The sequence below is a fragment of the Chenopodium quinoa genome, unplaced genomic scaffold, assembly GCF_001683475.1.
Source record: "Chenopodium quinoa cultivar QQ74 unplaced genomic scaffold, ASM168347v1, whole genome shotgun sequence".
Classification (NCBI taxonomy): domain Eukaryota; kingdom Viridiplantae; phylum Streptophyta; class Magnoliopsida; order Caryophyllales; family Amaranthaceae; genus Chenopodium; species Chenopodium quinoa.
The window spans coordinates 2,552,596-2,566,804 of record NW_018743787.1 but is presented as its reverse complement, the minus strand read 5'-3'; the positions used below and the strand labels follow the sequence as shown (position 1 = coordinate 2,566,804).

The 14,209-nt window shown below is 33.4% G+C and overlaps 1 protein-coding gene across 1 annotated transcript; it reads left to right on the top strand.

Annotated features, from left to right (window-relative positions):
- The first annotated feature begins 1,158 nt into the window (after nucleotides 1–1,158).
- LOC110684925 (sperm-associated antigen 1-like) lies at nucleotides 1,159–7,616 on the top strand. The gene is made up of 3 exons (XM_021861365.1): nucleotides 1,159–1,629; nucleotides 3,697–3,885; nucleotides 6,785–7,616. The coding sequence occupies exons 1-3, from the start codon at nucleotides 1,447–1,449 to the stop codon at nucleotides 7,172–7,174; spliced, it is 762 nt and encodes a 253-aa protein (XP_021717057.1). The 5' UTR covers nucleotides 1,159–1,446; the 3' UTR covers nucleotides 7,175–7,616.
- Nucleotides 7,617–14,209: the final 6,593 nt, after the last annotated feature.

Sequence of the window (14,209 nt, the reverse complement as noted above, 5' to 3'; positions counted from 1 at the left end):
GGGTCATGGTCTATCGAGTCTGGGTCGGTTCAACTTCAGATTGATTCACTTTCGGTTCGGATATATTTGGATCGGGTTTAAAACGGGTTTAGCCAGGTAACTTCGGGTTGGATGAATTTGGGTCGGGTTGATTTCGATTCTGATGATTTCGGTTCGGTCAATTTCGGTTCAATTCCTTTTTGTGTTTGGCTGAATTTTTTTTGGAAGTGCAACACTTTTGTTATTTTTGAGGAAGCCGTACCCATAACATATTATTGGAGTCGAAACATTGCAATAATATTATATGCAGCGTATTTTGTATATGAAAATTAAACTACTGAAAAATACCTAAGTTTGAATCATTGGATTATGTATATGTAATATATTTAATTATTATAATGAAAATGTAAGCGCTTGGTATATCCTTTAAAACTTTATTTATTTTGCTTTCATAATTGTTTCTTATAGGTTGCATCAGACTAGTAGTAATGTGATTTATATTGATATAATTGGTTGTAGGTGTTAGAGAAAAGAATTATTAGTTCATAAAATATAACAGAATTGGAGGAAATTTATTAAAAATGACAATAGGCTTTAGGCAGCATTTAACTAGAGCTTTACAAGCAAATCAATTAACTCCCGCTTAATGTTTAGGTTTATTAGATCTTGTGGCATTTATTAAAGCTTAGAAAGTAAATTAATATAATTGATATGTACATGAAGTAAACTTAAGACTCCGGAGTATAACTTATTAATAATAAGTAAATATATAGTATAAGAACTTGAATAAAAAAAGTAAATAATTAATTATGATCGGGTTAAATTCGGATCGGGTAAAAATCAAACCGAGATAAAATCGGATCGGGTTAATATCAGTTCGGGTCAAAACAGATCGGATTAGATCGGTTTATTTTCGGGTCAATTTCGGATTGGGTTGAGCTCGGGTCGGGTCAAATCGGTTCGTTTTGAGTTCAGGTCGGGTCAAATCGGATTCGGGTTGAGTTCAGGTCGGATCAAATCGGTGCCGGGTTAAGTTCAAATCGAGTCAAGTTCGGATTCGGGTTGAGTTCAGTTCGGTTACAGATCGGGTTTGGGTCTTGAATTTCTCAAATGAAATTGGATTGGTTACAGTTCGAAACGGATAATTTTTTTCTGGTCGGTTCGGTTTTGACACCTCTGGCCACGAACACAGCCATAGCCCATAACACCAGGAGAGAGATTAGCTCCCTCCAGCCTCCTTACCTATTTCAAATTATTCCCTTCCTCTTTCCATCTTTCATCTTCAACCTCTCGCTCTTTCTTCATTCTCTGCAATTCCAATTTCCATCCATTCTCATCACTTCTTCTCGATTCCAATTTGATCGGAAATATCACAAAATTCCACAAAATTCATGAATTCAATTTTCTGTTATACTTAGCTTCCTCTCGATTCTTCTAATCTGATTATTTTATGATTGATTGGAGAGTATGACAACTACGCCACCATTGAATAAGGTGGAGAGAGCTCACCAAATGTATCGTGATGGACGTTACAGAGAAGCATTAGGGTTTTATTCCGATGCCGTCGTTGTTGCCAAGACTAAAGCGCAGAAGATCGCACTTCATAGTAATCGCGCTGCCTGCTTTCTTAAATTGCACGATTTTGAGATGGTTTGTTTCCTTCTTTCAGTTGATTTTATTTTCGTAAATGTTGAATTTCATGGTGAAAGTAGCTCTCAATATTGTCAATTTCTGATAATTACCTAATTATTTTTGTTCCAATTTTAATACGTATTTCTGATAATTACCTAATTATTACAATTAGTATTGTATACTCCTGGAATAATATGGATCATGGTACTCCTTACACAATCTATTTGACTTACACATTTTATGTTATTTTGTTTAAATGTTGTGTTATTTTGTTATAACAATATGTTATTTACTTATTTATTACTTCAACCCCAAGTCATGCTATTTTTAATTTACATTAAATAACATGTACTTATTTAAAAATAACATATATATAAATTGAAATAATAATAAATTCACATCAAAATAACATTAGTAGTATTGAGTTTTAAGGCATCTTCAAGAGAATCAAACACTTTAGAAGATACTAAATTTCTAGACATAAACACATTTATACCCTTAAATAAGTTAAATTACCTTCAAACCAATTGATTTCTAAGAAACACATAAAATTAGAAGAAGAAAAGGGGAGAGAAAAAGTGTGTTAGATTTAGAGTTGGAGTAGTGAGAGGAAGAGAGTGAAATTGAGGTTGATTCCTAGAAAACCCAGAAAATTGTAAGAAGAAAGGAGAGAGAAAGTGTATGATTTTGTGTTGGACTAATTGAGAGGAAGAGAGAGTGAGTGCGGGAGGAACATGAATGAGAAAAATGGCAAAATAACATAAATGTACTTAAAAATAACATATACAAAGTATATAATTTGAAGTAACAAAGAGTTAACATCAAAATAACATGAGTTTTATAAAACCTGCATGGTACTCCGGGAGTGTGCTAGAAATTGGGAATTATTCTGATCTCTGAATATTGTAAATTTCACGATTTTATGGATTTTCATATGAGTAATACTTATTTTGTTTTAATTTAGAAATAGTTCCGAATTTTGTACTATAGTATTAAGTGTTTTTTTTAAAAAAAATAAATAAATCTGAAGTTAGAACTGTAAATGACAAAAGTAATGCGGAGAATATACATGGTGATCTTCATGTAATTGCAATATTGTAAATACTTGCTCATTTTTTTAATGTTCATGAGCAAAATTGCTACTACGTACTTGAAGTAATGGTTTTGGTGCTAAGTCACAACTTGAAGTAGCGATTTTGCCATGAATAGTGAAAAAAAAAGGGGGGAACCAGAAGTAAAAAAAATTGGTTTTCGACAAGATCAATGGTGGCGCCCTTGGTAATGTGAGAATTGATTTTCGAAAATCTGAAAACGTAAGCATTGTGAGTTACCTCTATTGATAACATTCTACTACCTCAAACGCAAGTATAGAAGCAATCAAAGAATCAAACCACAAGGACTGTCTGACCACTATCACGCAAAACCGAAATCTGTAATCCTTGTATTCTGGGGTTTATATTGTATGTTATAGAAGGTTCGCCTTTATGTAGTCCAGTCATCCCGTGAATTTTATGGTTGTCATTTGAATTATTTTCTCTGTGTATTTTTCTCCCTTTTTTGAACTTGAGAAGCAAAAGGCATACTGTGTGTATGAAAACTGCTGTTAAACAGAAAATCTGTTATTTTGTAGCTGTGTTACATTACACTGTATGTGTAATTTTGTAACAAAAAGAATTTGAATGAAAATTGAGGCGAAAGTATATCTTGATACATAAGCACTTTAAATCTGATCAACTAAATTGGAAGATCTGCCCCCTATTAGTTTGTGTATGGACAATGGTGAGTAGTCTGAGTATCATATTATTAATCTGTAGCAGATAATGTATCTTCAACTTTTTCCTCATGTGAAATCAGTCTATGTATTCAAAAGAATTTTGTTTGCTACCAGGGGGAGGGGTAACTTTGATCTGACTCCAGGTCTATGTTTTGGAAAGCTGCAGCAAGATGTATTAGAGCCACTGCCTTTAATGTGGAAATTGAATTCCCTTTACAGAATTTAGCTGAAAGAAATCAAAGAATTCTTTGATTGACATAATGATGGGAGATCATACTTGTGTTTATTTTATTATACTTCTGATGTTTTAGGCTGCTGATGAATGTACATCTGTTCTTGAGCTCGATCATAAGCACACTGGAGCATTAATGTTGCGTGCTCAAACTTTGGTCACTCTGAAGGAGTATCAGTCAGCTCTTTTCGATGTGAATCGGCTCCTTGAGTTAAATCCCTCGTCCGAAGTATATCTTAACCTCCAAGCACGTTTAAAAACACAATTGGTATGTCCTCATGTCTTTAGCAAGTGTCAGAATCTAATATATTGGTGTCATCCATCCTCCAGCTCCCCCCCCCCCCAAATATGATTAATAGGTGTGTTTTGAATACCCATTCTGCATTTTACTGAATCAAACAGCTGATGGTCATTTTTGCTGCTGAATAACTGATAAATGTTTGTGCTGGTGGTGTAAGAGAAATTGAAAATTAATAGTGATTGGGATGTTGTTCCAACTGGCATCCAAAATATTGTATTGGGTTTATAATGATTTTGAACATAGATTGTTGCTTAACCTCCTAGGTATGAGATATTTGCGATTCAAATATATTATGGAGAGTAACATCTAGATATAAATTATGCGATAAACTTGAGAATTTCCAAGTTTATGGTACTGATGCAAGTTATGTGCTATTGCAATTTAAAGATTTGTTTCAGAAACTGTCTCAAATTACCAAAACATTTTGGGGTTTCTGATCAATTAGGGTCGAATATCAGATTGGTATAAAAATTGACTTCTTTGCCAGTTTGGTATAAATAGAGAAAAAGCTTTGGCCATTTAATGGTAAAAATTAATGCTGGGCATCATGTAGGCCTTTATTCTCTTGGAATGATGAGTCATGAGTGTGCTTGTCTCTACCATTATTTCATTTTTCCTTGTTTCCCTGGTATTGTTCATTCCTTCCTCCTCTTCTCCTGTTCCCTCTTACCCCTCATATCGTGCTACTCCTCATGGAGTACGAATTTGTACAATTGTCCTTAGGGGGGGGGGGGGGGCTGTTATACATTCTATTTTTGGAATCTCTGTCTAAGCATTTAGAAGGATGAACTAAATTCATTAACAACGTGGACTTTATTTCATATGTTAATTGTTAGCTTAAGAATGAAGAATGAAAGTATTAAACATCTGAGATTCTTTTTTGAAAATACATGGAAATTAAATTTCCCCTGTTTCTATTATGGATCCCATCTTTATATTCGTTGACTATTGCTGTTGCAGTTCCAAAATTTTGAAAGCACTTTATATGGCTGATAAATATTCCTATGCTATTTTTCTGTTTGCATCTTCTGTTTTTCCTTCCCTCTATGTTCAGCTCCCCAATTTTCTGAGCAATATGTTTCTTTATATCTTATTATTTTACTTTGAATCCTGCACTAACAAGAGTTTATTAGTAGCTGTAAAAACATAGGAAGGACTAAATCTATAAAACAGGGAAAGATTAGAGGAAAGGGAAAAGGAGGAGAAAGGAGGGAAAAGATTAGTAGCCATATACATTTGCACATTCTCATTGGAGCAAATTATTTTAAAAATCTAATGAATACCGTTGAAGTTATAAGTTTTCTTTAATATGGTAATATTTTAGTAATTCTCACACAATCACCATCGCCCACCCTCACCACCCTACCTTACCCCCAAAAACACCTTGCCACCCCACCCCCTCTTTCTAACCACCCAACCGCCCCTCCCCTTAATCACTGGGCTGCCTCTTCGTTCCCTTCAAACCACCCATTTCGACCGGGCAGGGGTTAGCGGTGGTGAGGTTGAGGGTGTATTGTTGTGGTAGTAATAGTGTTAATTTATTAACCAAGGTTAATCACTAATGCTATGTTTGGATAAGAAATTAGAAGGGAAATGGAAGGGAGGGAAATAGGAGGAAGGGGAAGGAAGGGAAAGTGGAGGAAATGATGAGCTCCATTTTCCCTCCAAATCTCTCCAATTGTGAAAGGATGGTCTTTATTAAAGGAGGAGGGAAAATGGATCCTTCCCTCCCCCTCCCCTTCCCTTCCCTCCCCCAACATATTATCCAAACAAGGAAGTTTGTCTCCCTCCCTTTCCCTTCCTTCCTTTCCTTCCATTTTTTGTTATCCAAACATAGCCTAAAGGTTAATTATATCATAATTATTATAATAAAGCTAGATTAGCAAAAGATTGTAGCTTCTAATCTTCTATGCTATTTAAGAGATTTATGAAATAAAATTGCTACCAATGAGAATGAGCAAATGTATATGGCTACCGAGAGAATTTTTTACCTTTTTGGTAATTTTTCCTTCAGACCTAGAAGGTAGTCTATGCTTATGGATATGTTGCCAATATATCACCTCTTGGCACTCTATTGAAAATGGGTATTGGGCCAATTTTTTGGGTAATTTTCCCTTCAGATTTTGAAGGCACTCTATGCTTATTGATCTGTTGTAAATACAACACCTCTTGCTATAGATCACTTATTTTGATTTGTACAAATGGGATCCACTTTTAACAATTCGGCTCACCTCTTGGCACTATTGAAAATGGGTATTGGGCCATTTTTTTGGGTAATTTTCCCTTCAGATTTTGAAGGCAGTCTATGCTTATGGATCTGTTGTAAATACAACACCTCTTGCTCCAGATCACTTATTTTTATTTGTACAAATGGGATCCACTTTTAACAAATCGGCAATTCGCTTAGCAATTCTTAAGAAGCAATTCATTAATTTGGATATATTTTAAACTAAAGAGACCATTTATTTTCTCAACTTTGCCTAATATAATATTTATCACTCATCATGTATTCAGTATTCTATGCCTTGCTTTTCATATTATTTCACATTACTCATTTTTTCTTTGAAACCTTACTTTATTATAAGGTAAAGTACTAAAGTTTATTTTACATGAAAGCTTTTCTAAATTGATCTATTCGACTAAGTGACAACAAACATTGCACATGATTCTTTTAACCAAAGGAATCATATAGACAAATCTTTTGCTTGCTGTGTTTGGTCTCCTTTTTTTTTTTTTTTTTTTGTTAGTTACTAGCCTCTAATAGCAGAGAGTGGTGATTTCTTTTTATTAGCCTGCATTTCTCTTTGTGGACCTTATCTTTTACACTAAGCTGTTTTTGAGATGGTGTATTTTTTGCTCAAGGAAGTCACTTTCTCCAATACCTGAGGTTGATTCTGAGCTTGAGGAAGATGATGAAGTCATAAGTGAAGATTCATTGAAAAGCTCTAGACAAGGGGATGGAGAAAATAATGATGTGGAAGACTCAACAGGTATAGTTGAGAAACCTGAAGCGAATGTCCACATATCTAATGGCATTAACCCTGAAAGCAATGGAAGCCGGAAAGCTGCTGATCCTCATTCTAAGGGATGGCAAACAATCCCAAAACCAAAGGGACATTCTAGACTTGACTATTCACGATGGGATTGCTTAGAAGATGGTTCAAGTGAAGACGACGATGACGATGATGATGATGAAGAAATTCAGCCACAGTATTGGTTCCGTGTGAAAACTGTTGATGTCAGACCAGTTAAATGAATGTTCATAACTTCATACATATGTAGCAAAGGTATCTTGATAAACCTGGGGCTGCTACTCGTTTTATACTAGCACTGAAGCATATGCTATGAGAACCTGTGGCTGTCCAGATTCATGTGGGCACCCTAGCAACATGATTTGTGCAGAGTCTACTATCTTAGGCAATCCATTGGTTCATCTTGATGCCTGGTGATTAGGCTCCCTGCAGCTTGAATGTTTATAGTGCTGCTGCTCAAGTCCGCTACATACTAGCCACATTAATGTATGCAGAATGCAATGACTGAAAATGTTTGTGAAATGGCATGTTATTAGATGTGTATATGTTTTTTTGGTAATAGGACCGTTCCATTAGTAAATTAAAAATACAAGATTTGTTACTTTTTTTGTAGAGATGATGACTTGTACATAAAAGAAATTCATTTAATTATGCTTACTTGGATAATTTTGTTAATGTCTTTGATTTGAGTGGGAACAAATGTGAAAACAGGAGAGAAGGTGGTGTACTCTAGTGCATAGAACAGAACAATAATATGACCTTTGGCTGATATTTCCAAAATAACACGTTTTACTTATTCTAGAATAACTAGCTTAGGTCCCATTCAACACACGGATTTAGCAGAATTTCGTAAAGAATTATAAATTTTAATTAGTTATATACGAAGTATACAATTATTTGCACAAAAGAGATAGTTAAAAGAAAAAAAAGATAGTTACATTTGTATTTTTATTTTATTTTATTTTATTTTTTGTACTAACAAAATAACTTGAATTATATACTTGTACTCCCTCTGTCCCCGAAAGAACGACCCTTTTGGGTTGATTTCGCGAGTATTAATAAAGTTAAATAAAAGAAGTAAAAGTATATTGGAAAGATAAATTTACATGGAATTTACAAAAAAATAAAGAGAGATAAAAATATATGGAAAAACAAAATTTTATATGGGGAAGCTAATTTTGCACAAATATTGTTGCAAATTGGTGGGTATTTTAATGCTAATGGGTCATTCTTTTTGGGACTAAAATTAGACCAAATGGGTCGTTCTTTCGGGGACGGAGGGAGTATTTAACAATAATTTAATTATACTATGCATAAAATAACTTCAATTTTATACCTAAACTATACATTTTAATTGAGACATCTAGGTTACTCATGCAATACTCTCTCCGTACCTATCTAATTGACACACTTTGATCAGTACATGATTTAGATAATAATATAATTTTCTTAAAAAAAATATACTATGCATAATTAAAGCATTGAATACTATTTTGATGGTATAAGTTGAAACTAAAGTGATGGGAATTTTGTACAACAAACAATTAAAAGATTATGTAAATGATAATATCATAGATATCTTACTATCTTAGTAATAACATTATTTTTATATGTAATCATTTTTGAAAAATAAAAAATTACCTAATAAGATAGTTATAATATATATCAAATACTTGTCAATATATATATATATATATATATATATATATATATATATATATATATATCACCTAAAAAAATGAAAGATATATCCTAAACCCTTTAAAAAGTGGGAAGTGGTACTGTAGCTTAATATATATATATATATATATATATATATATATATATATATATATATATATATATATATATACCACCTAAAAAAATGAAAGATAAATCCTAAACCCTTTAAAAAGTGGGAAGTGGTACTGTAGCTTATCTACAGTGCTATACCCATACTGCCCTTGGTTTAAATTTAAACCCCACGTAGGTCCTTCTTTGTAATTAGCCTGTTACGTGATGTGTGAAGCGTTGGAGAGTACACCTAGCCTGTTTTGGGTTTCTTGGTGCCACGTGGACGGTTGTTTTGGAGATGGTTTGTAATCCCACATATTTTCAACTTAATTATAATGTATTTATTTATTATTTATACAAATATTTTTATTTTTGATTTTATAAGTATGAGTTAATTTGATGTAAAGTAATAAGATTTTCATTATTATTAAACTAAAACTATTAAGTTTTTGGTTGAAATCAAAATCTCCTTTTAAGTTTAGTGGCCTAACACACTAGTAATCAAGCCCAAACAACAATCCTAATTCTACTTGGATTAGGAAAGTTAAGCCCATACTTTTACAAAAACATAAACCCTTAAACCCACCTTATTCCCCCTCAATTCTCTCCCCTTCTTTCACGTGAAAACAAAAAATAAAAACCCTCATGCTCCCTTCTCCTCTTTCACGCACACGGCAAAAAAAAAAAAAAAAAAAAAAAAAAAAAACCTTGAAGCTGTTTAAAGTTTCAACCTTTAATTAAAATTTTGTTCTAAATTATATTATTATGGTTTGATAGTATGTTTAGATTATAAAAGATTATGAATTTATAAGTTTTAGCATGTTTAATTTATGATACAAAGTTTCAGATTTTATGTTATGTATAATTTAGGGTTTAAATGTTAATTTTTCATGGTTTAGGGTCTAAAAACGTATTAAGCAAGTTAATTATCAATACTATGATTTCATAATGACCAAAACCCACAATTTTATACTTAAAATTAATTTTCAGATTATATATTTGGTGAAATTGGAGTTTTATGTTGTTTATTTGAAGGGTTTTAAGGTTTAATGTGCAATACACTATCCTAACTATTGAATTATGAATGTAGATCTTCAAAAGTTTGAAACTTATATTTTAATTATTTTCCAGATTTTATATAATCCGACTTTTATTAGTTTTGAGCCAAAAATAATGTTTTAGAATTCTTATATATGTTTTAAACAACTATTTATGCTATATGATAAGTATAGATAATTTGAATAGCAAAAACTATTAATAAAACAAATTTTCAGCATATGTTAGTAAGTTAAACTTGCTGTAATTTTATATTATACGCTATATTTTCATGATTTTAACATATAAACTTATAGTTGGGATGTTATATGATTATTATTGACTAAGGGAAACAATAAAAGCTTTATTTTGATGATTTAAAAGGTTTTAAAGTGGTTTAGTATTGCTGTAATTTATTTGCTTGGGTATTGATTTATTTCTCATTGTTTGGTTTAGGAGAGGACTTTGTAGAAGGCGACTTCTAGTTTTAAAGTGGCCAACCAAATTGTTTACACAAGGTACGTACAAGTTACGAAACTTTTCTTTTAGGTGCATGTTTAAGGACGGATCGAGAACTTAGTATCATGTATAGGGATGACTGGGTTAAATTGTTTGGTTATACATTGTGAATTTCGCATGACGTGCACTATTTTATATTGCAAGTATTATTTGTGCTCTAATTATGCAAGGTGCACTTAGAGGCAAAGGTATGTGATTGGTGAAATGATTAATTTATTACTCATTCATGATTATGAAAACAAGATGAGTAAAGGAAGAATTTAAGTCTTATATAACGAGGTTAAGTTTGTGGGGTGCCTTATGCATTCAAGGTGTTTATACACCGAGGTAGTTAAAGGATTAAATAATAAATGTTGTTTGTCACTAATAAATTAAGAATTGGAATTGGGAACTTGCCTTGCTTGATTGAATTGTTATTGGAATGTTTGTATTGTTATGCATATGAGTCATCACCAAGTCTAAACCTGTAAATCACGTAAAGTGCAAGATGGATGAGCAATAAAACTCTGGATTGATGCACATTTGGAGTAATGACAATCAGGGGTTGGGGTACACGGGATATTAGCCGTGCACTTTTCTCGAGGTCGTCTGATCTACGAGTCTCTTATTTCAAATACTTTGCAAAACTAGGAGTTAGATAAGATCTCATACTAACTACGGTCACGGAGTCGAGCCCGTGGTTGTTGGATGTTTATTGATGTTTCCAAAAGGAGGCATGGGGTTTTTCTTTTATTGATGTTCCAAATGGAGCATGGGTTTGACAACCTTGTGTAGACACCCATTTGTGTCTCCCCAAAACCAAACCCGGTGATGAGTACCTTTCGCGTCGAGTCATAATCGAATGAAGTGAAAGTGTGGAAAGTCTAGTGTTGTGGATAGTTTTTTATTCTTTTCTTTTCTCTCTATTTTTGAAAACCTATTTTAAGAAAACAGTCAATCCAGTTTGGTTTGGTCCATAGCAAGTGTCCAATAATAGTGCAGTTGGATGGGGTTTGAAAAGAGCTTTCCAACAATATATTATAAGCCCAATTTCGATGAATAATGAGGAAGTTATGGCCAAATTACTGAACTGGGCCTGGTTTGGTCCTTATATGCGGCCCAATGATCTAGAGGAGGGCCTAATATGGATTAATCATTCCTAATGCAATTAGAATTGATTTTAGTCTTCTAGATTCTTCTAGAAGGTTCTTTTCATTCCTAATTCAATTAGCATTGATAAATTGACTTTGGTTGACTTTTTGGAGTTTTAATCAGAATAAAAGAATGTTTTTAAGGAAAATACGATTTTGCCCTTCTGTACGGCTAAATTTTATCAAAATTAAGAAAACGCGTGAAATTAATGATTAGCACCTTACGACAGGGATTAGTGTCTGGCGCTAATGCTTGGCGCCTAACGCTAGCCTTAGCGCCTGACGCTAATGTTCAACGTCTGGCACTAACCTGTTTTATTCTCGTCAAAACTCTGATTTGTTTTTCTATCCGTTTGGCTGATTTTCTCTCTAAATAGCCTCCTAAAACCTGCGTTTTCCATCATCAAATATCATCAGTTCTCAAGAAATAGCATCAATTCTCTAGTTTTCTTATTTTCTCTAGTTTTCAAGAATTTTTCTTCTCTCTTTAGCTTTCTCTACAAAATTCTGCATTCACAAGACCAAGAAACACCAAGCCAAATTCGAAGCTGCCTTCGCCCTAGACGTGAAAGGTTTTAATTTCTGAGGTTTTGGTCCCAAATATGTCTTTCAATTATTTAATTGTTTGATAAATATAAACTACGTGGATATATCCCATAGCGTACAGGGCTTTTGCCAATACACAATCTGTAGGTACTATCCACAAGCAAAAGTGGTAGTTACCAGAATATATTAGTGATGGTGGTCATTCAAATGAGAATGACATCAGTAACTTATATTTTATCACCGTACCAAAATCAATGACACGCATGTTTCGGATAAACTTGAACTTTATATTACATATTGCTATTAACGTATTTAACATATACACGTGTGTGTATAGGTGAATGCACTATATATATATATATATATATATATATATATATATATATATATATATATATATATAAACATATACACTATAACCGCGACGGTGCATGCAACATGTATACTTATGTAGTAGGGGCATGTGACACGTAATAATTGCGAACATGTCCGTGTACTATACGTAAGTCATGGCTCATAAGATTACCAATGTCAACGACGTAGAAACAGCTACCAAGTTGCTATATGACATGTCTATTTTATATAGTGTTTTACCCCCGTCCCTTGGTCATAATTAATAGTTTTTTTGGCTCTTTAGAGACACTTTTATTACTAATTGGTGTTTTCTAGTGTTTTTGTAGATTTGGTTGACTTTTGTAGGGATTTTCAATTTTGGAGCATTTTCCCGAGATACTATTGAGTGTCTACGAGCATTGGAGGAGCACGACCAGTTTTTATAGCCCAGGGCCGGTTATAGTAATCGAACCGGTGATTAGGGGCTTAGCATTTGAGATTCCGAAGCATTTAGACCGAATATTCAAGACCCGAAGAGGAAATTCGGATTGGGCTGTGGAATCGGAGCCCAATCGAAGTCCAAAACGTGCCCAAGTGCCCGGGCCCGGCCAAGTATGCTCTCGCCCGAAGGCGCGCCCGATCGGGCGGGGAAGAGAAGTTCGCGCCCGAGTTCACGCCCGGCCGGGCGCAAGAAAAGCTCATTATGAAAAAAAAGGCGGGCCCGATCGGGCGCGAGATTTTTAAAGTGTTAATTTCAGCGATTTGTTTTTGTTTTAATTAGGAGTAATTGTTTCAGATATAAGTACTATTTTAATGCTTTTGCTTAGTATCTCTTCTCTTAGACTTTCTCTCTCTACTTAGCTTTAGATTAGTTTCTCTCTCTCTACAACTTTGTTCTTAATTCAACTCCTTAATTCTGATTATTTTGGTAACGATTTCTTCTACTTTAATCTCACTTATTTACCTTATTTCTTTTATCATGTCTTCTTTAATTGCTTTGTTTAGTATATATTTAATTATGTGTGAGTAGTTTAATTCTAGGGTTTTTGGGAATCCATAATTAATATGAAGGGATAATTTGTTATTGTTGATTATTGATGTTGCATGATAATTTCTTATTGAATTGTTTTAACGCTTTACAACCAGATTATGAATTGAGCAGATGTGATTTGCTTGTAAAAGTATAGCAATATTGAATTGATGAATCGAGCAGATGTTAATTTGATATTAAAGGCTATTTTCAATAAGAACTTAGATCTTATAAATTGCGAGAGCCTGTTAGATCCATGTTGATTAATAAATTGCGAGAGCCTGTTAATCATGTTATTTATGCAATGTTAATTATTGGTTATTATGTTTTATCCCGGAATATTAATTATTGGTGAACCTGTGACCCTAGGCCTTTTATTATTGATTTCTTCCTACTCTTAATCTTCGTAGTTAGTTCCCTTTTATTAAAAACAATTTGGTTACTTGATAATCTAGATTATAATAATTAATTAGGAATAGAAAGACTAGTTTCCCTGTGCATTCGACCCTACTTCCCTATCTATTATTAGTTAGTGGTTTTAAGAATTACTTTTGATTAGGTGATACGACTTTAGCCTGTCAAAATTTGGCGCCGTTGCCGGGGAAACAGTTTTATTTTTATTTCTGATTGTTTTCTGTAGTCTAGGTTATTTCTTCTTGTCTTAGAGAACGTTAGTTCTTTGAGGAAAGTCTCATATTTGCTTTTAGTTATTTGTTTATGCCCAGGTGTTCCTAATCAGGCTATATCCCATTCGATCTTGAGATCGAACGATCTTTCCATAGATAAAAGAATCTTTACAGGCAAATCTTGGCGGAAACTGGTAATAACAATAATTGTCGAGAACCTCCAACTGATTCTAGCGATTCAGAGGTATCTTCAGATCCAAAATCAAA